This window comes from Agelaius tricolor, unplaced genomic scaffold, assembly GCF_023055355.1.
Source record: "Agelaius tricolor isolate 1412-34295 unplaced genomic scaffold, bAgeTri1.0.p SCAF_4, whole genome shotgun sequence".
NCBI lineage: Eukaryota > Metazoa > Chordata > Aves > Passeriformes > Icteridae > Agelaius > Agelaius tricolor.
The window spans coordinates 34,560,204-34,580,442 of record NW_027269264.1 but is presented as its reverse complement, the minus strand read 5'-3'; the positions used below and the strand labels follow the sequence as shown (position 1 = coordinate 34,580,442).

Sequence of the window (20,239 nt, the reverse complement as noted above, 5' to 3'; positions counted from 1 at the left end):
GTAATTTTCTCTGAAGCATAGTCATATGGGGCCACGTTGTCCCTGAAGACTGTCTCTATTGGCTATTCCTAAAGTTAGAAACCAGGAAAGGCTCTCATAGCTACAGCATGCATTCATGCTTTTTTAAAGAAAAAAGTAAAGAGGAAAGGAGTCGAGGTCCACAAATGGACTAGACTAGTTCTGCAGCCAATAACCAAGCTACTGACTTCTAGTTTTGAAACCCAGCATGCGAATTGCAAAACATATTTTACATTGCTCACAGTCCTATAACAAAAGCCACTATTTTTTTTCTTCTCAAGCCAAACAGAAGAACTAAGTTACTCTCCAGATTGCTGTTAATGCTTTTCACACATCACATCTTCTTCCCTTTATCAAGAGGTAACTCTTTCAGAGAAAGTACTCTTCACCATGGCTAACTAATCTGAAACAGGCTAACATTTAAGGTATAAAGTCAAATTTATCTTCTGACTGAAGCTGACCTCACAATATAGCCTTTAAGGCGCATCACAAAAGCAATCAGCCTGGATTTCAAAGCATTGAACACAGTACCAGAGACAAAACAGCCATGCCCAAATGCAGTATGAAATGACAGGAGATCAACCAAAGGTTAACTTCCTAGCAAAGAAGTTTCCAGTCAAAAGCAGCAACACATGCACTGCAAATTTAGATCCCCTTTAACTATATATATTTTTACTTGTGTTGTGTGGCATTCTTAACAGACTAAGAATAGGTTAGATTTAGGTAATATGTGTCTAAAAGTGAGAAAATTTTTTCCCTGCAATGTGAAAAATATTCCTCTGTCTTAATTCTACAAGTATGGTCATTGCTCCCAAATGAGAATTAATACTGCACTGATAAATATTTGTTCAAGCCATCAAGTTTTCAGTTTTTTGCTGCTGTGATTGCCAATAGCTCAAATCTCATTTATCTCAATAAGAGTACATATATACTTTATAAGAGTACATCCAATGGAGCACAGATTGGTGACTTGGCAATTGTGACACTGAGAAGAAAGATTATGAGTGTAAAATGCAACACATATGGTTTCAGTTTGAGAAACCTTGTTTATGTGCAAGAATTGGTGGACTCAATTATCTTAACATAATTAAATGGTGATGGTAAAGAGTATTAAAACAGTTACTCACTAAGCTTGTGAGCCTCAGCTTCCACATTGGCAACACTAACTTCTTTCTGTATTTCACTTTTGTCGAGCATATTTGGAATGCCTGCTATCTAACAGATCAGAAAAACAAGGTTTGATTATGCTTTTGTTTTATGGGAGATAAGGGATAAAGTCTGGTGATGGTACACTGGAATTTGATTGTACTATCACCTGTGCATCAAATAAAAGGCTAAGTAAACACAGCATTAATCTTCTCCTGTGATTTTCATCTTACTTAAATTAATAGATTTTCTCCTTAAAACCTAACTGGCACTTTATTTTAATGTTAATGATTCAATATTACTTTTATTTGTACTCAAGTTATAACTCACTTTGGAAACAAAATATTAGGGGCTGCATGTTATGCCTTAAATTTTCTTCTTGTATCTTAGTTAGTAAATACTCAGAAGGATACCATGCTCTTTAGAGCAAATGCAGCTCTTTGGTGTTGATTAATACATCAATTATTCTCAAATCTTTATAAAACTTTTCATAAATGATGCAGAAAGGCAGAGTAAAGACAATTTCTCTCTGGATTAAAACCAGCTAAAAAAGTGCAAACTGACATGTAGTACCTGTTCATTTCGATTACCTGCATTTTCTGTTCTTTAGAATCACACAATTGCAATAGATACCATGAGGAATTTTGCGGCAGAACTTCAAGTAGGCTCAGAGCAGGGCGGTTCAAGCCTGCCATCAGTGCCCCTTCATCTTGCCGGTCAATAGCCTCATTCACTTGGACTAAAGCTATGTGAACTGAAAGGAAAACAATGCCTATAAACAGCAAATACAGCTTTCCTGGGGAAAAGAAGTCCATTGCTGTCAGCATCTCACTTTTTGCAAAAGCCAGCTAGCATGGCAATCTTTAGCAGAGAATTACCTCTTTCATGTCCAATCCTACAAAGGGAGTCTCTGGCTCTGTGTGAGCCTGGGTGGAAGCAGTTCAACCACAGCTAAGCAAAAGTCTATGAATTAATTTTGGGTCTATATAGAAGAGGGGGTCAAAATTTACAGTATACTGCACAGAAAAAGAACATAAAGAAACAGAGCAGGCAATAAATGATTTGATTCTGAACTGAGGAATCCTTACAGCAAAAACCACAAACAGAAATTAGCCCCTCCCCCAGCAAAGATTAGTAGAGAAGGAATGGCATGACAGAAACAGTTGTAGACAGGTATTAGGCACTTGTGCATATTTTACAAGTTTCCAAAGAAATATTTTGTTTGTTCAGGTGGACTCTAGTTGTGTTCCGCTGGAATCTGGGAGATGACATATTTTGTGCACACTTCTATGAGGATCCAGAATAGCTTACTGTTTATTTTATTGATATTGCCTTGAATCTCAGCTTGTGTCAGCAATTCCTCGTAGACATCTCTCTCTTCATCAGAAATTGTGCCATTCTAAGAAAACAAAATTGTTGCTAGTTCACACAAAACAGTTTGCAGAGAGAAAAGCTATTAGCCAAAGCCATTAAAACTGCATCAGCTAAAGCATTTGCTGAATGTATTTGTAAAGCAATTTATTGACTAAGTGAACTGAGGAAATTGGCACTTTGTCATAGAGACCATTAGCTCTCATGTAAAAGAACACTGCAAATAATTTCACATCAAATATCTGTGGCAGAGGTTATACTTTATACTCAAAGAAGGGTATTATTGTGTTTACAACTTTTTAAGCAGTAGATTTGTTTTTCCTAAAGCAATTAATGGAAGAAAACTAGGTTTTTTTACTATTTAGTCTTCTGGTATATTTAGCCTTTGGGCAAAGTTAAGCTGCATCGTACTCATAGTAATCATATTCTTATAAAATTGGCTTTTAGCTTATTTCATTATCATTATTTCTCTTAGTTATCTTAAAAGTGGAGGTTTCTTCCCAACTGTAATAATTTTAAAAATTAAGTTAATTTTTAGAGCAATAATAATGCTATAGCGTGACAAGAAATATGAAGAAACACATGTACTAGAGTACAAATAAAACACCACTACCTTGAGTCTTGCATTTGATTCTTTCTTCCTTTTAGCATCAAAGAGCTCATTCTGATAGTCCTGTGCCAGTTCCTCATCCACGTTGAGCAACATTGCATTTGGATTCCTCAGGGTCACGATGGTTTGCTCTGCTATTCCCTTCTCCACAGCTTCGTTGATTGCTATTACAGCTGCATGCACTAAAATTGAAAGCACAGTCCTAAACTTCAGGAAGCAAAAAAAGTCAAAGCTGTCACTGTTTCTTCTGATTTATTGGAAAGGAGTGTTGGATTTATATTCAGTAATTTACAGATTTGAACATTCCACACCATTTTCCCTCTAGACTGCAGAACTTTGTGTTTACTCAAAGGTGGCACATTGCTGTCTGTTCCATGTTCACCCTTCCCCCAAACAGGGGGGTGCTCATTTCAGCTGGGGTAGAGTTAATTTTTTTCTCAGTGGCTGCTATGGGGCTGTGTTTTGGATTTGTGCTGAACAGAGGGTTGATAATACAGAGATGTTTTTGTTACTGCTGAGCAGGGCTTGCTCAGAGCCAAGGCCTTTTCTGCTTCTGGTACAGCCACTCTGGGGAGGGACTGGGGGTGCTTGGCAGGCTGGGAGGAGACAGAGCCAGGACAGGTGACCCAAACTGACCAAAGGGATATTCCAGACCATGTGGCAACAAGCTCAGTGTATAAAGTGGGGAGGAGAAGGAAGAGGGGGACGTTTGTAGTAATGGAGTGTGTCTTCCCAAGTCACTATCACATGTGATGGGGCCTGGCTCTCCCGGAGATGGCTGAACACTTGCCTGCTCATGGGAAGCACTGAATTAATTCTTTGGTTTGTTTTGCTTGTGTGTGTGGCCTTTGCATTTCCAATCAAACTGTTTTTTTCTTAGCCCATGAGTTCTCCAGCTTTTACCCTTCTGATCTTGCTGGTTGGGGAATGAGTGAGGGACTGTGTGGGGCTTGGCTGCTGGCTGAGGGTAAACCATGATATGGTTAATATTTTACTGACAGAAAAAAACCCCCATTATTTATATTTTATCATTCAAGTCCTATTTTATTTAGAAGGTAATTACATGTAGGAATTGAAAGTATTTTTGGTAATTTTTATCTTAAAGCTGTATGTCTCCATATAAGACTACTGTCTAAACTGAGTATATCTGAGATATGCTGCACAAGAATAAGGAAATTGAAGTTCCATTAAACTAATCCTCTGGAAAAACACATTTAAGACCCTTCCCCCACAGGCAGGATGCAGCCCTGCACATCACATTTGAGCCTCCCTGAGATGGATCTTTGCACATCAAGATCTCCATGAACCCCTAGACACATGAGACACCCTGATGTAATGGTCCCTCCTCCTGTCACCTGCAAAGCCACAAGACAGCAGAGTTCAAGCAGAGGCAAAAAACATTCAGCAGGCTTTGCAGGTCCTCAAAACACAGGAAAAAGGGAAAAGAGTGCCATAGAATGGACTCACTGCAGACACTGATCAGCTTAAGTGTTAAGCCTTTCCTTTGAGAAATAAACTTCATCTACTAAACAAATAATTGACTCCAAGAATTTAAGAGTCACAAAATCTCATGCTTTTTCATACAGTAAATTTGCATGAGTGTATAAATTCAAAACCACTTATAGCTGAATTAGATGTAGAGTAATAGCTAATATACCCCTCCCAGTTACTCCCTGAACATATTTGGCCCTAAGATCAGTCTGGATGAAGGACTTGCACTAGAGCTGCACTTTATATCTGGGCCTTCATGCCACAAAGAGACCCCAGTACCTGTCTGGTGGCACATTAATCTCAAATATTTTACAGACTGTGTATCTAGGTCATATCCCAAAGGAGGAACATTGCAGCTCCCCATTTATCAGCACAGCAGCTTGCCTAGGATTTACTTTCATGCCACCAAGGAGATGTGTGAAGGGAAAACACAATGACCATCTTTCCTTACTTTGTCAATACTTACTTTCTACTTGGCCCTGCATTGTGCTGCTAAAGTGGAGAAAAGCATGCAGTAAAAAGAGGTTATTTGGATTAAGTTTCACTGTAGGTCTAAATATCTGAGTCCAAAAGACTTTAATTTCTCTCACTTTATGAAAGAAAGTAGAGATGCTTCAGATTTGAGGTTTTAGGGAAAAAAGGACTGTACAAATTTAGGGAAGTCAGACAAAAGATCATATCACTGAAGACTCAATAGGGTCAAATGAAGGATGAAGTGAAGCTATACACCCTCAGAGATGGCAGCTACTGGAACTTGCATAGCTGTTGGTGGATAATCCATTGCTTAGCACTGAGCTCATGCCAGAAGGTTGTTCTAAAATTGTTTCACTCTAGCTCAGCAGAATACAGCTGGGCAGTAGAAGCAGCTAGCAAGGTGGAGGAGATACAAGCAGAGAAGCACACTGGTTTCATTTGTCACTGAACTTTGTGAAAAGACAAAGTTCACATTGAGCAGTAGGAAAGGTTTTTCATTGAAAGGGTGGTAATCACTGGAACAGGCTCCCCAGGGAAATGGTCACAGCTCAAACCTGACAGAGTCCAAGGAGCATCTAGACAATGCTCTTAGCTGTATGGTTTAGTTTTATGTAATTCTATGCAGATCAGAAACTTGGACTCAATTGTCCACATGGGTCCCTCCCTGCTTGAGGCATTCTGTGGTTCTGTGTACATCCATACCCACTCCAAGGGACTAAGAAAACTGTCCTTAGACACATATATGATCCAAACATCCTCATATAACAAAACACATAGGAAGAGTGTGATCTCTTCCACAGTTGTGTAAGAGGCTTCAGTAACCTAAATGGAGCTAGCAAAAAGCAGTCAAAAGATACGTTCAAGATTAGGAGAGAATCAAACAGATGTTGGTAGATGTGAACCACCTACCAGGAGAAAAAATGAGAAGCCTGACTGGACTTGAAAGAGCAGGCTGGAAGCTGGTAATAAGAGAGAGGTTTCCTTCCCGAAAAAGCTCTCTGTGAAAGCACCTCAACTTATTCTTCCCATGCTGATTTATACTATTGCTGGCAGCAGAGCGGGAGTCATCAGCAGTTGTTCTACTTTTCTATCTCCTTTTGCATACTCCACTTAGGAAGAGGACGGTAGACCCCTTCCTTTGGCAGGATCTCCATTATCCAACCTCACTAGTGTGTGGGTTCCCATAGCAGATGTTTCCTGTCGTGGGGCAGAGCATGTTATCTACAGCACAATCCTTGTTCAGAGGGACAGAACCAGCATCAGGAAACCCTGCTTTTTTAAGATTGAAAACACTTCACAAGTTCAAGGAAGCCCTACACACTATAATAAGACTTTTAGTGAAGGATGTTTCATCTTCAGTGGAGGGAGCTCCCTGAAAAAATACTTGGTAGTCACTAAATATCTAAAAATCTGCTAAAAAACTCCTGCCACTTTAAAAAACAGCATTTTAAGATCTAGCTTTGGTGAAGCATGCACACATTAAGCAGGTTTCAAAATACGCAACACAGACAATTAGAATCAACGTCAAGTGGGTTTTAAGTTAGGCTCTGAAAATTTCAGCACACTAAGTAATATCATGAATCAGCTTGCCACTTTGCAGGGTTGAATAAAGTAGCAAAGACAACCCTTCTGTTCCTCAGTTTACTCTTCTGAAAAGACAACTAAGATCTTAAAATAACTAGAGCTCAAGTGTTGATTTAAGGGAATGCACTTGATTTCATATAATTTAAACTCAAGCAATTTTTTTTGGTAATGTATCACTTCATTTCACACACACAAAAAAAGTGATATAGAGAAAAACACCAAGACTTACACATGAATAGGCATGAGCAGCAGAAAAAATTCTGGTTTTGAATGGAAGCTGCTCAAGATAGACTCAAAAGAACCCTAATTGTCCAGCAGGGCCTACCCTCCAGCAGGGTTCTACCATGCAATGGGTCAGACCCCTGTGGTCAGACAGATTGAGAGCTACCCAGGGAGGCAAGTTCCAAACATACAACACCATATGTGAGAGAGTCCTCTGTCTGGAACAATGACTTTTCCTCACAGCAAAATGTTTGGGTGTTGTAGGAAAACTGCAAAAGGCAAAAAATAAAAAGAGGCAGCACAGAGAAGGCACCATGTTCCCATGGCTGTCTTCATTGTACTCATATGGTGCAGAGGCACTCACAGAGATCAATTCATTATTCTAGAGGAGCGCTACCTACCAGAAAACACAAAACAGAAACACAGAAACATCAAAATATTGTGAGAAATCTTTGCTTTTGGTAGCACTTCCTATAGGTCAATGGAGATACCAAAAAACCTCAGACTGCAAATTTTGAAGAGGTGTTGTAACAATAAAGCAATGTGGTAGTGAAAATTTGTTTGCTTTCCTTTCTAGCTCTTAAGAGGTGGCAAACTAAGTGAATGAGAGCACAGAACATACGTTGTTGGCATTCTGTCAAAGCATTTGGTAGAGAACAGGAGTCACACTTACAGGCAGCTTCGTCCACTGATAATTCACTGGCCAGAATCCCACCAATTTTACTGAAAGATGGCATCTGTATACCATATTTCTCTAGCTCCTTTCGCATGTTGCTGATTTCTTCCTCTATTCAGACAAAAAAAAAAAAATTGTCAGAACAGAAACATGACAATTTCACTATGAATAATCATACCTACAAAAATGTTTCTGAAAGTGCTTCTGACCAGGGCTTTTGAGAAGTTTTCCTCCCCGTTTTGAAGGACTCTAAGATATGACAAGTATTCAATGAAAATTCCCTCCCTCCTGTGCAGCCTTCCACCTGTTTAATTTGTAACAGTGTTTGTAACAATGTTGTCAGACGAGAGAGGCCATAATAGAAAATATGTACAATGTTAGCAGATTTTCAGTGTAAAAAAACATTTAATATATGCTTAGATAAGCATTTTTTTACCTGTGAAGTCTACTTTTCCCAGAAGGTCCTGGATCTGTGGAGCTAGTCCTAGTTTGAAGAGATATAAACTGCAAAGAAGAAAATTAGGGTTTAAAGTTCTGCATGTGGTTGAGAAGTTTACTTTCTGTACAAAAGAAAAGCACTTTTATAGAAGCTTGTCCTTTAACCCTTGACTTGCATGTGGCAATACAGAATAAATTGTCACTTCAATTTTCTTTATGCTGTATTTTTAAATCTTACAAAAAAAGAAATCTTTTATTTCCAAGAAGCACCTCTGAGAGAGAGGCACTGTCTGTGTATCTCAGGTCACAGGGGATGTATAAACAAGAGGAAAGCCTCAGTGAAAGATAGGTAAAGAAATACAAAAGCTAGTACTGGGGGAAAATCAAGATCTGAAAGCATTTTAGCACAGCTTATATCTTTGGATCTATGTTATGGTTTAACTTGCATAAATTACACCCCTGTAATTACTAACAGAAGACACAAATCACTGACACCCTTCTTACTAAGGGTAGAGGAACAATGACCTGTAAGCCCACCCCACACCATCTCAAAATATTTGTGTCATTAGCTATTTTACTCTTGGAAAATGAAGAAAGTTGATTTTATGTACTATCCAAGAATACTTTCATTTCAATATAGCATGAAAAATACCTTCACTCATTCCTAGAGCTCTGGGGTGATATTGGAAATAAAACAGCTGAATACATACATATTTTGTCAGTAGCTTTGAAACACAAGGCATGTACTTATCTACATAAGACTTATGTTTCTATAATTTATCAGTGAAATTCAATAAACAAGTAAGTTAAGCAAGAAAGAATGAAAAAAGATAAGTTGTAAAAATCTATGTTATGTAAATAACACATTCTTCCAAAAGGATTGTTTTTCACCTCTTTTGAAACTTACTTCACCCCAGCATCATTCATTGCAAATGTGCTTCGTGTTTTAGGGGTTTTGTTTCTAGAGAAGCATATATCCCTTCTGTGTTTTGTTGTAGAGGCGATTTTTTGTACTAGCAAATTATGGGATGACATTTCAAAGCACGTAGTTTGTAGCTGTCGTACATATTTAGGAGCACAGGGAGTCCTCATTTATCTTCCATGCTGCCACAGCTACTCCTCTGTCCTGCCCCCATGTGGATGAACACAACAAAGGATCTCAGGTAGGTCAATCTGCCTTTACAGCTTCTCAAAACTACTGCTGATACCATTCTTATATTTCAAATCTGTCTAAAATGTAAATTGCTGTTTCAGGGGGAAAAAAAAGCACATAGACTTTAGAAGACTATATTTAGGAACCAGGTTCCTCTGTTACCCAGGTCTGCCTTCCAGTCTTTCTGAGTAAAGAAAGATTTTGCTCCAAGTTTGAGACAGGGACACAATCCTGTATGAAATGCTGGGTGTCATACAAACAGTTATGGAAATCAGCAGCTGATGGTGCTGACTCTTTTTTGGGTCACCACAATAAAAAGATACAAGAAAAAAGAGTAAAGAGTGCTATGAACATTAAAGACTATTCCTTTTGCTGTTCAGCACTTCCAGAAGGATGTTGAACCATGTATGGTATTTCCTATACTCCTTTGTTTGGATAAACTTATTAACCACCAGATGGTGCTGAAAATGTTCTTCAAGTCTTGCAGAGAACACAAAGACACTTCCCCTATAATTTCACTTGAAACAGCTTGCTTAATGCTTTTGTTGTGTAACTTGAACCTCAGAAAACACACAAAGTCAAAAGCAGGGATCCCCGTGGTTAAGAAAACTGAATTTGTCAGGAGCAAGGGGAAAAGAAAGGAGAAAGAGGAGTTCCTAGGTGAAACTCCTTTCAATAGAAAGCATCACCCACAGAGAACTGCATCTCATATCAGGCAGATGTTCCCAGGACTTGCTTTAGGATTAGCTCATGTATAACATGCTGTGAAAAATAGATATGAAAATAGCATGATTTTTCTTTTACAGCATGCTTGTTATTCTGCTGCTTCCTAGGAAAACAATGCTTTGAAGCAGTCCAGCTTCCAGAGGGATAGTTTCTGTAGATATAGCACTGATCTTCTCACAAAGATAATTTGAAAACTAAATTTTTTGGTGAAAAAATATCCCCAAGTACTGCTATTTATGAAGAAGAATCACTTAGCATCTTAATTTAAATGAAGCTGTTCCTAACCTCATTTAGTGCACGAATAAACATAAGTCTGCTTTCAGCAAAAAAATGGTGCAAGAAATGGAATCTATGCCTTTGTATTTTTCAGGTCGGAAGCACGACGTTCTAGTTCTACCACTGATTTCTTCCCGGCCTTTAGCCCAGTCAATACTTCAAGTATTGATGTTCCAGTGAGAGAAAAGCAAGAGGTAATTACATTCATCAGGAATATAATAAGAAATTGTTTGCTAAGTAGCTCCTTCCTGGCCAGAGCAGTGTTATATTTGACAGCTCAAGTCATCCCACATGCTTTAAGTGCAATGGTCTTAATTTCAGTCTTGAATCCGTACATATCCTAAAACTATATTTAAACCATGATGCTTAGAGTACCCATCTATCTTCAGGCCTTCTAGTAGCAAAAGATCAGCAAAATAATAAACTGCCAATGACTTTTCCTGCAAAATATTATTTTTTCAGATGTCAAATATAGGTTTTGAATACAGCTCTGCATTCCTCTGTGCCAGTCCACCTGGGAGCACTGATGGCCAAGCAAAGCACACTGTGCTTAATTCTATTCTTTCCCAAACAGCTTCCAATGTACCTTGTGTGACATTGCGTGACTGAGATTGAAGTTTGATTTAAAAGATTAAAGTGAAGGACTTCTGGCATGCATTTTACCATTTAAGGTATGGAAATAAAGCTCAATCATTGCTTCTTCTATTCTTACATCCTGCACAGGATACAAGCACAGGGGCCTACAATCTCATGGGAAAGCATAATAAATAAAAGCATTCCAGGCCTATTCCCCTTCAGTATGGCATGACACATTTGATATAAAGTCCATTTCTAAAATAATAGCACTAAAAAAAGCCCCAAAAACATAATAAGTACACAGGTACAGAGCTGGAGCTTTGTGCTGATATGCATCAAGAAAAAGTAATTTAAAGAGGACAACCTTCGAAGCGAAAGCTGAGACAACACAGGCTAATTCTGGTACTGCATAAATCTTGGGGCATGCCAAGATGGAGAAAGGAAAATTTTTACCATAGGTCAATCCACTGTAAACCTCAGTTCAGGATAAGAGGCATTGCCATTGCAATGATAAAGCAGATATTAAGAAGATATTTGATGGAGCTGTTGTTTACGAAGCATTCAAATCCAGAGTTAATAATGTCCTATATACATGAGAGAGCAAATATTAAAATTAAATGTGTTCTTGCACCTCCTGCAAAACATCCGAGCTGGCCCATAACACAGCTGGGGGGTGGGGGGTACACAGCCCCTGAGTCAGCCTGACCTGGTTTGGTTGTAGCCCCACATATTCTCTTTAGGAAATCACTTCAAGCTTACACAAGACACCTGCTGTCAGAATAGACTGCACTACCAAGTTACAGGCAAGAACCACCCTCAAATAGTCCTGGTGTCAATTCCCAGTTAATAGTACACCAAGTACAATAATTTCAAGGGGGAACTCTTGTCAAAGATGTCAAAAATATACTGGGCTGTCAAGTATGAACACCTGACATGTTAAGCAAATACAGTGAACATTAGTGACATAAGTCCTGTTTACTGGGAGTGAGTGCACATCCCATAATTCAAGAGTGGGCACATCATTTCAAGGATTAACCCTAAAGAAGATTCAATAAAGCATGTATTAAATAGTTTCTGTCTTACAGCCCTGGAGCAGATAATGTGCCTTTGAACAACATTAGAAACAGAGAAGAAAGTTTGGAGTGCAAGTTAATTCTGTTCCTGTGAAAGATTAGTGCCAAAAATATTTAAAGGGAAAGGTCTCTATGTGGAGGAAATTAACTAGAAAAACCACAGGAGGGTGGAGCTGTCTGCCAACAACACTGCCCCTCACACCAGGGACAGCACAGGGCAGATGTTTTTGTGCTAAACATAAAGAAAATCCTTAAGGCAGAACACAAAAAAACCTTAATCACTTCTTTCAGTGGTGTAGTCAAAGCCTCTCTGACTTTACATTAAAAGTCAAGTTGCTCAGAATTTTGAAGTCTTTGAGAATGTATCATTTTTACATTAATCACCACAGAATACAGTAATTAGTTGCTTCAGTTTTGGGACAGAAATACGTCAGTTCATCATTATTTTCACTCTGATCAGCATGTCTGCTCCATGGTTTTACTAATGTTTTGCTAAGTTTCTCTTAATTTGTTTGATTTTTGGTTGAAGTCTGTATTTTGAAATTGTATGTTAATTTTGCAAGGGGGGGTGTACTATTGAGAGAGGGATATGTGTGCTAAATTCAGTAGTCCTTAATATCTATTTTGAAAGTCATTTGTCCAATAGACCTGACAAAGTTCAATTTTTGTCTCCAACTTATAACTAATGAACTCGAAAATTCTGACAGATTTTGATACACTGGTTATGCTGAAACCATTTCAAGACTTACACTCCAAACTTTGGCAGTTACTATGACTTTTATAGGTGTCAGCAGTTACCTTAGAGCGTGAATGCAGTATATCATCCTAGGGATGTTTTTCCGATCATAGACATCTGTAGTCTCTGGGTAAAAGATCTAAAAGGCAAAGAGCACACACTTAAAAGAGAAGACTTATGACTGAGCAGAAACATTTACTCTGCAGAACCATACCTTAAATTTACAGAATTTCAGCTGTTACTTTTATACAGCCATGAGTCACATCTCTTCTGATGTTATTTTAACTCAATCAGTAGTTTTCATAAAGAGCAGCTAAATAAAGCATAAAAGCTACTTAATAAGAGGGGAAAAAAGGAAGATGAGGAGGCAGCATTTCAATAAGATTTTTAGAAAATGTTCTTTGGCATAAGCCCAGCCAGTAGTGCTTGTCCTCTACAGACACGCAAAATCTGGAATGCAGTTACAATTTGCAAAGCCTCATTACAAACCAAACCTATCAAGTATGGTTTAAAAATGCATAATTCTAATTGCCAGCACCCTTAACTTTGTGAATACATCATTTGCAAAGGAAGATATTTAGAGAGAGGAATATTAAGCAATTTAGCCAAGAAGTCACATCATAAGTTCCAGTTCTGGTTCTACCACTAATTTGTTCCTGGCCTTGGTCCCAGTCACTAAACACTGTTTCTCCACAGAAATATAATAAAAAGACTTAGTTAGCCGTGAGAGTTGGCAGCATGTGTCCAGCCCCAGCTGGTCACTCGGGGCTGCACTGTCCCATGGTTAATAGGACCAGACTGAGTAAGTCAGGAGCACAGTGCCCTCTTCATCATTTACTCAAAACAGCTTTGTGAGGGAGAATTGGGAAAGCTTTTGGCCATGACCATCCTTTGCGACAGAAACACAATCTTTCAGAGGAGAGATGGCAGGGTGGAAATCAGCCAGCTGAACAGAGGACTGAAGGACTCAACTGGAAAAAAAAACACCTAACCTGGAAAGGGCAGGAAACCTTCCCACCTCTCTGGCATTTCTGATGGCAGTCATGAGTCCCCTTTTTGTTATGGGCACCTGCAGAGAGTTTGCCTACAGCAGCTGACCCTTGGTCCATTCTGCCCTTCAAGGAGCTGCCTGAGCATCCCCACTGTGCCTGACCACAGTGCCTCAGGCAGCACTCAGGCTGTGGGCACCCAGACACCCTGGGGTGGGGAACTGCTCACCTTGGCCTGTGTGTTGCTGCTGGAAGGTACAAACAAGCAGCATAGGTGTTTCCACACAGCCCTTTCTTAAAGGATTTTCATCCAAAATAGACTCACTGGTGCCCAGAAACAGCAGCAGAGGGGGGAGATGACAAGTGAAGACCCTCAAGGAGGAAGGTAAATATAAGAGGTGACCCAAGAAAGCAGCTGGTGGAAGAAGAGCAGCAGCACAGTCACGCAGATGCACTGAAGGGTGCAAGAACAGTCTGGAAACAGGGTAGAAGCAGAGAAACTGGCACGTACAGTAAGAGGAGGAGGCAGCAAGAGGCACGATGCGAAGAGGTAACCTAAAGGAAGCAAATATTTAAGTTTTCTGTTTTAAACCATGTTCCTTCTAGGCCCCCCCTCGAGACTGCATTAGCAGTAAGATATCAAGTGTTTGAGCTAGCTCAAGCACTGCTAGTGTCCCTGCCTCAGCCCACACACACTGCCAGCAGCAACACAGCACTGACACTCCCACTGCTTTCCACATTACCGTCTCCTCAGATTTGTTTTTTGAATTACCCCTTCCCTGTAGACTTACTATAAGGAACTGTTTATGCTCAAGAAAATGAAAAGGGATCTCAGTGAGCCAATGATTTGAGCCAATGGTTTTATTTAAATTTCTTTGCTGAAATTTAAAGGCTTACCTTAGGCAGACCAATGGACTCCATTGCTCTTAACCACTGCACAGTGTTGTCAGTGTGTCGAAAATGAAGGCCAGATCTCTATTGGAAACGTAGAAGATTATGAAAGTCACATTAAGAAAATTCTCAACTTATTGATCCTCCTGTTGTTTCCCAGTTTTATATCCTGAAGTTGAGTTCACAGAATTTTCCCTTATTTGAACCCAGAGACCAAAGTGTAACAGCTTCAATTTTGCTAATGAAGCATCCTAACACATAAACAGCTCCATGCTGAGTTCAGCTCATTCTTTCATGTTACATAAGCCAGATTTGTACCCATTAGGGTGGACTGTGATGGAAGTAGAGATTTGTACAGTCCTTCAGTATTCTTTGGGAGTAGAGGTTGGATGTCAAAGACAAGGAACCAAAACACAGGAGTTGCAACACTGCTCAGCACTACCATGAAGAACAGATAAGGAAATCTTGCAAGTCTTCAGTTCTACCTGAATACCTGACCCTCCCTAAAGCCTATACAAGCAGCATAAGAATACAGTGGGAATGTATTTTTTATTTTATTTTCAATGTTAATTTTTAGGGTAAAGGGAAAAAGGAATCTCTCGAGTTTTTGAGATTTTCAAGAGAAATATTTAAATGTAACTGGAATTCTTAACCATGAACTTTTTCTGCCCCCTCTACATGTTGAGATAATGCATTCTATAGTGGGACTACTGTGCATGAGTATACATGTCTTTGTATTATCAAGGTTCTTGGAGCTAGCAAAAGCCTGCACAGGGAACAAGCTAGGCTTAGTTACCGGTGGCTTGGTTTTGGCTTCTTGTTGTTAAAAGTTGATAAAATAAACACAGATATCAAATGAAGTGAATTTCAACATAGAAAATGAAGAACGTTTGAAATAGTTGTTAAATTGCTTTTGACTTCTATTCCTAATGAGAAATAACTTTATCAGTTGAAAAGCTCATGATTTTCATGGAGCCAGAAGTGTAATTTGTGCATCTTTAAAAACTTGAAACAACACCAAAACATTTTTTCTAAGGGTAGAATATTTCTAACTTATCATGCAGGCTTCCTGCAGCTGTGCATCTTCTATCTCGTCCCTACAGCCTTTAAAGAAAGATACAGAAATCTAACCAGCCATGCTTGGGAATCTTTAGGAGCTGGAAGACAAACATTGCTGGGTTTTGTCATCCTTGTGAGAGAACTGAGAAAGTTATTACCTTGTAGCGTGCCTGCTCCACATCATAGATCTTTTTGTCTGACACCACATTAGGTGCAAAGAATTTTGCAAGCTTGGCAAGGTAAACACCATTTCTTAAGCCTTCTTCCAGTTCTGTAGTTGGGGGCAGCTCTTCGTCCAAGCAGACCTCCATCCATCTACAGAGACATTTGAGAAACATTGTTATTTGGGTTTTAATATGAGTTACAGCTTTTGCCTACAGCTATCATACTTTAAATGTCACCATCACAATGTTATTATAACAGAAAAGGACAAGGGCTAAGGAGAAAATTCTTGCATTCATTCACATGGCATATCAAAATGATTAGAGGGTCATATCTGTGATTGTAAGCCATCAATAAGCAAACAGCATGCTTTGAAGTATTCACAACCCAGGGAGTCTAACTCAAATATTTTGAACAGTACTAGGCTTTTGAATTAACAGTAATTAAAGCTGAAAACCAGAAGAAAACATGGAGTGTATTATTGATGTTTGCATTCAAAAAAACCTCAGTGATTTCTATGCCAGTGCTGAGCCTCATGAGCATCAAGGACAGAGTTCTGGGCAAGGCAGGCTCCTGCAGCCAATGTGCTGTGCAACACAATCTCAGGCAATGCCCAGCTCAGTACAGAGCACTCCTGCAGATTATCTTCCTCCTCCTGCATGGGAGCTCTCCACTGTCACCCATGAAACCCAATACTGGTGCTGGAGGGATGAGTGAGGGTCTTGTGGAAAAGCCCAGGGTAATTTACACACTTGAGGTCTGCCTGGCAGTAAGCAGGTTGAAACATGGCTTTTCCTTAGTGACAGTGACTAAACTCTCTGAGGTCGGAGGATTAACTAAACTGAGTTTAACTAAACTCGTTATGCATTTGAGACTTAAGATGTGATAGACATTGTGCTAGACAGAAAACAGTATTAATTGAATACATAGCCAGTTCAGAAGGCAAATAACAGACATGAAACCTTATTATCCAGTATGTTTATATTGAGTAGCCAAGAAAAATTGCTTCCAAAGCATTTCCAAGAAAGATTAGTCTCTTAATCACTGAACCAGAAGTTCTTTACATTGGTGGTCTAAGTGCTTTGGCCCTGTGATATTATTCTTATTTCCAGCAGCTAAATCACATTACAAGAGCTTTAAATCTGCTTAGTTCTTCACAGTGTTGTTTTTTATTTGCTTAGTCAATCTCTCATGCTTTTAGGACATTAATATCAATACAAATAAGAAAGCTGAAGGGCAAGAATAAAGTGGAAGACATTAGTTCACTTTGCTTACTGTCACTAAGGCAGCATCACTGTAAGCAAGACAGCATTACAAATCTAACATCACCTCCATAGGGGTGACTTCAGAAACCAGAAATCTTGGAGCCAGGCTGGAAATGAGCCAGTTTTCACTCCGTCATGTAGAAGAAGAAAGCTCACTACATCATTTTGTTTAACATTAAAACTCTAGACAAATGTTCGACTCCATTCCACTTTTGGATGTGTTACAGGACATATGAAAGTTGTTTCACTGAAGCACAGACTACCCAAATAGCTCTTTAGGAAAACAACACCCATAAATTGAACACAATATCACACAGAACTGCACTAAGCAAGTGTCATTAGGAGAACTGTATTCTGCAGTGAAAAAGCTGCTTTAGTGAGGAGAATTATATTCCTGATGAGTTTCCCAGCTTTATCCTGCACTACATGTTTGCATGTTATGGAACTATGCCAAGGGTCCCAAAATAGCATTTTAGAAACTAAATAGATTTATACACTAAATCTAAATCATACTTGGCATCTCCAAAAAAGACAAGGAAGAATATACATAGGTGTACTTCTAGGCAAATATGATTTTTATCTGAGCCAGTTAACTTTTGCTACAGAATTTATTTCCTAGAATGTGACTTCTAGAAAAAGAATTGTAGAGGTAAGCATCAGGAGTTTGCTGAACCCCAGCAGGTATTCACTATGAGCCACAGCTGACTCTGCTGCTCAGTAGACCATCTCCAGAGATATGAACTGTGTGCTCAGAGCAGCATTTTGTACCTTGCACTGGATTCTTTGCACTTCTAATTCTCAGTTTTCTTGTGGAAGGGTTTTTCTAACATCTTAAGTCCAGGGCACCAACAAGGTACTGCATTGGAACTGTTTTTGAAGAAGATACGCACATGCGCCCACATGGAATTTCTTTTCTTCCTTACAGTACAAAAATTTACTACTTTTATATAAAACTGGGCCATTTCCTGAACTCTAAATGAGATGCTAATCCAAAGTGAAAGCTACTCCTTGTCTTGTCAAACCTCTTGTAATTCAACAACAGTAAAATTGTTGTAGGTTTTTCTCCAGCACGGTGATAAGCCTTTAAAATTAATCTGGAACCCTCCTGTTCTAGTTAGGGAAGTTACTGTGTCTAGCACGTAAATGTAGTAACCTGAGGAACAAACAGGAAACAGTATGAGGGTGCAAATAAAGCAGAAAGAAGAAAAAAGGTAATGTAGAATACAGCTATCAAACAAACAAATCCAGATAAATATACAAGGGAGTAAATATCTTTTGTGAAGGAGAATGTTTGCAACTGTGTGGAAAAAAGAGGGGAAAAGCTAGAGAGAACTAAGTGGAGCAGGCTTGAAAGATGCAAACTTTCTTTTCAATTTATGGCCAAAAATCTCTAAGTTATATCAACTCTAGAAAAAATTAGGGGTCTGCGATAAGGCAACTAACAACATTTGGTAATCAGTATCCAAGACTGAGAACACAGCTCTAGCTGTATTACATGTAAGGTATGTTTTACCAATGCCTGGAAGTTGCAGAATTCAGCTACAAGATCTACTGTGAAAGGATTTACTGTGTTTTGCACATGTTTAACCAGAGGAAGGAAAAACCTCAGGATTTTAATTAAATCCTGCTAGCATACAAACAACTTTGCAACTTAGTTATGCAAACAGCTGGAAGGTGCTATAAGTATTCTGCAGAGCCTTCTCTTCTCCAGGCTGAACAACCCCGACTCTCTCAGCCTGTCCCCACAGAAGAGGTGCTCCAGCCCCCTGATCGATTTTGCAACCCTCCCCTGGGACCTGCTGGACTAGGTCACATCGTTCCTGTGCTGGGAGCCCAGAGCTGATGCAGCCCTGCAGGTGGGGTCTCAGCAGGGCAGGGCAGAGGGGCAGAATCCCCTCCCTGGCCCTGCTGCCCACCCTGCTCTGGATGCAGCCCAGGACACGTGTGGCTCTCTGGGCTGGGAGTGCCCATGGCTGGGTCATGGTGAACTTCCTGTCAACCAGCATATCTGTAGTACTTTTCTCCCCAGTGCTTCTTGCAATAACAGAAGTTTTGTTCCCTTTACACTGATCCAGTTAAAAGGCAATTGAGGTTTTAAACAGAAAGAACATTACTTCCAACCTTGTGAGGTTCTGCTTTTTAAGACATAGTTTGGTGAGTTTATGAAGGTTTATATGACATGGTAGAGTCAGCAGAAGCAGACTGGACTGAGAAAACCAGAAATGCTTCCACTTTTATTTCGTTAAGTGAAATCGAGAATATCCACATGACAGAAAGGATTTATAGGGACCTTTGGAGCAATTTATTTTGCTTCAATGCTAAAGAAGCAGCATTGCTTTTGGCTCACCTACTGTTTTCCTGAGCACAGAGAACTGCAGCATCAGCATCACCTTTCAATCTGTTGCAGAAACTGTTGCCCAAAAAAAGTAGTTAATACTGTTGATACACATGATGAGGGGTCTATAACTCAATCTCAGTTAGTATGTTTTCCTTCAGTAAGAAAGCTTGTAGAATAAGACTGTTATAGCTATCAAATGTGCACAGGCATTTCTACCATCCCTTTTAAACAATATAATCCCATAACAGTACTTCTAACAACTTTAAGTTAAAGACTGAGGTAGGCCATGAAAAATTTACAAATTGGTGAACATGATGGTTTATTTGGTCTCTCATTTAAGCTAAACCCAAACCCAACTCCATGGTGGATAGACAAAAGTCAGCTTCAGGGAGCAGAGTAAAGCATACAGCATCACTGAAGTTCGGGGTTGTACTATGTAAAATTAAAAATCATTCTAACAGTCCTACTGAGTTACCCATGCCAGTTATAGTCCTATTGTCTGGATAAAACATGCATAAGCAGGTGTTTTCCTAAAGACAGATTCTTGGGAATGAATAAGTAGAGCCCACTTTGATTTTCATAATACTGCAGTACTTACCAACACACAAACAAAGGATTTGCCTTAGACAAAAAAGCAAATCTAGATCTGATCAATGAAAATATATCTCCAAAACTTCAGTTCCAATACATAGTAGTAGAGAGCCAGCCAGGCATGAGTATTGAGTATTTGCTTTGCTCAGTTCTGTTTTAACTCTTGACAATCCATGGCAGAGCTGTTCAGCAGGGAATTTCTGGGAGGAAAATGTGTGACGACTTCAATGCCAGACAGACTCAAGAGCAACAAAGAGCATGCCACTGAACAGGAGATCCAGTTTCCACATTTGACTATGTGAGGGAACAGATTGCCCAGAGAAGTTGTTGAGTCTCCCTCACTGGAAATACTCAAGAACTGGCTGGACTCGATA

The 20,239-nt window shown here is 39.4% G+C and overlaps 1 protein-coding gene across 5 annotated transcripts in view; it reads right to left on the bottom strand.

Moving 5' to 3' along the window:
* IQGAP2 (IQ motif containing GTPase activating protein 2) overlaps positions 1 to 20,239 on the bottom strand; it is a 124,618-nt gene that overhangs the window by 44,889 nt on the left and 59,490 nt on the right. For 2 of the 5 annotated variants that reach the window (XM_071425225.1, XM_071425228.1), the window contains exons 3-9: positions 15,668 to 15,824; positions 14,457 to 14,534; positions 12,633 to 12,709; positions 8,029 to 8,096; positions 7,590 to 7,703; positions 3,149 to 3,327; positions 2,476 to 2,563 (exon numbers count right to left, since the gene is read on the bottom strand). In XM_071425225.1, coding sequence (XP_071281326.1) covers positions 2,476 to 2,563; positions 3,149 to 3,327; positions 7,590 to 7,703; positions 8,029 to 8,096; positions 12,633 to 12,709; positions 14,457 to 14,534; positions 15,668 to 15,824 — 761 coding nt within the window. Of the gene's footprint in view, positions 1 to 1,145; positions 1,234 to 1,754; positions 1,919 to 2,475; positions 2,564 to 3,148; positions 3,328 to 7,589; positions 7,704 to 8,028; positions 8,097 to 12,632; positions 12,710 to 13,788; positions 14,003 to 14,456; positions 14,535 to 15,667; positions 15,825 to 20,239 lie in introns of those variants that run through there. The other 3 variants (XM_071425224.1, XM_071425227.1, XM_071425226.1) reach the window with 3 other exon arrangements.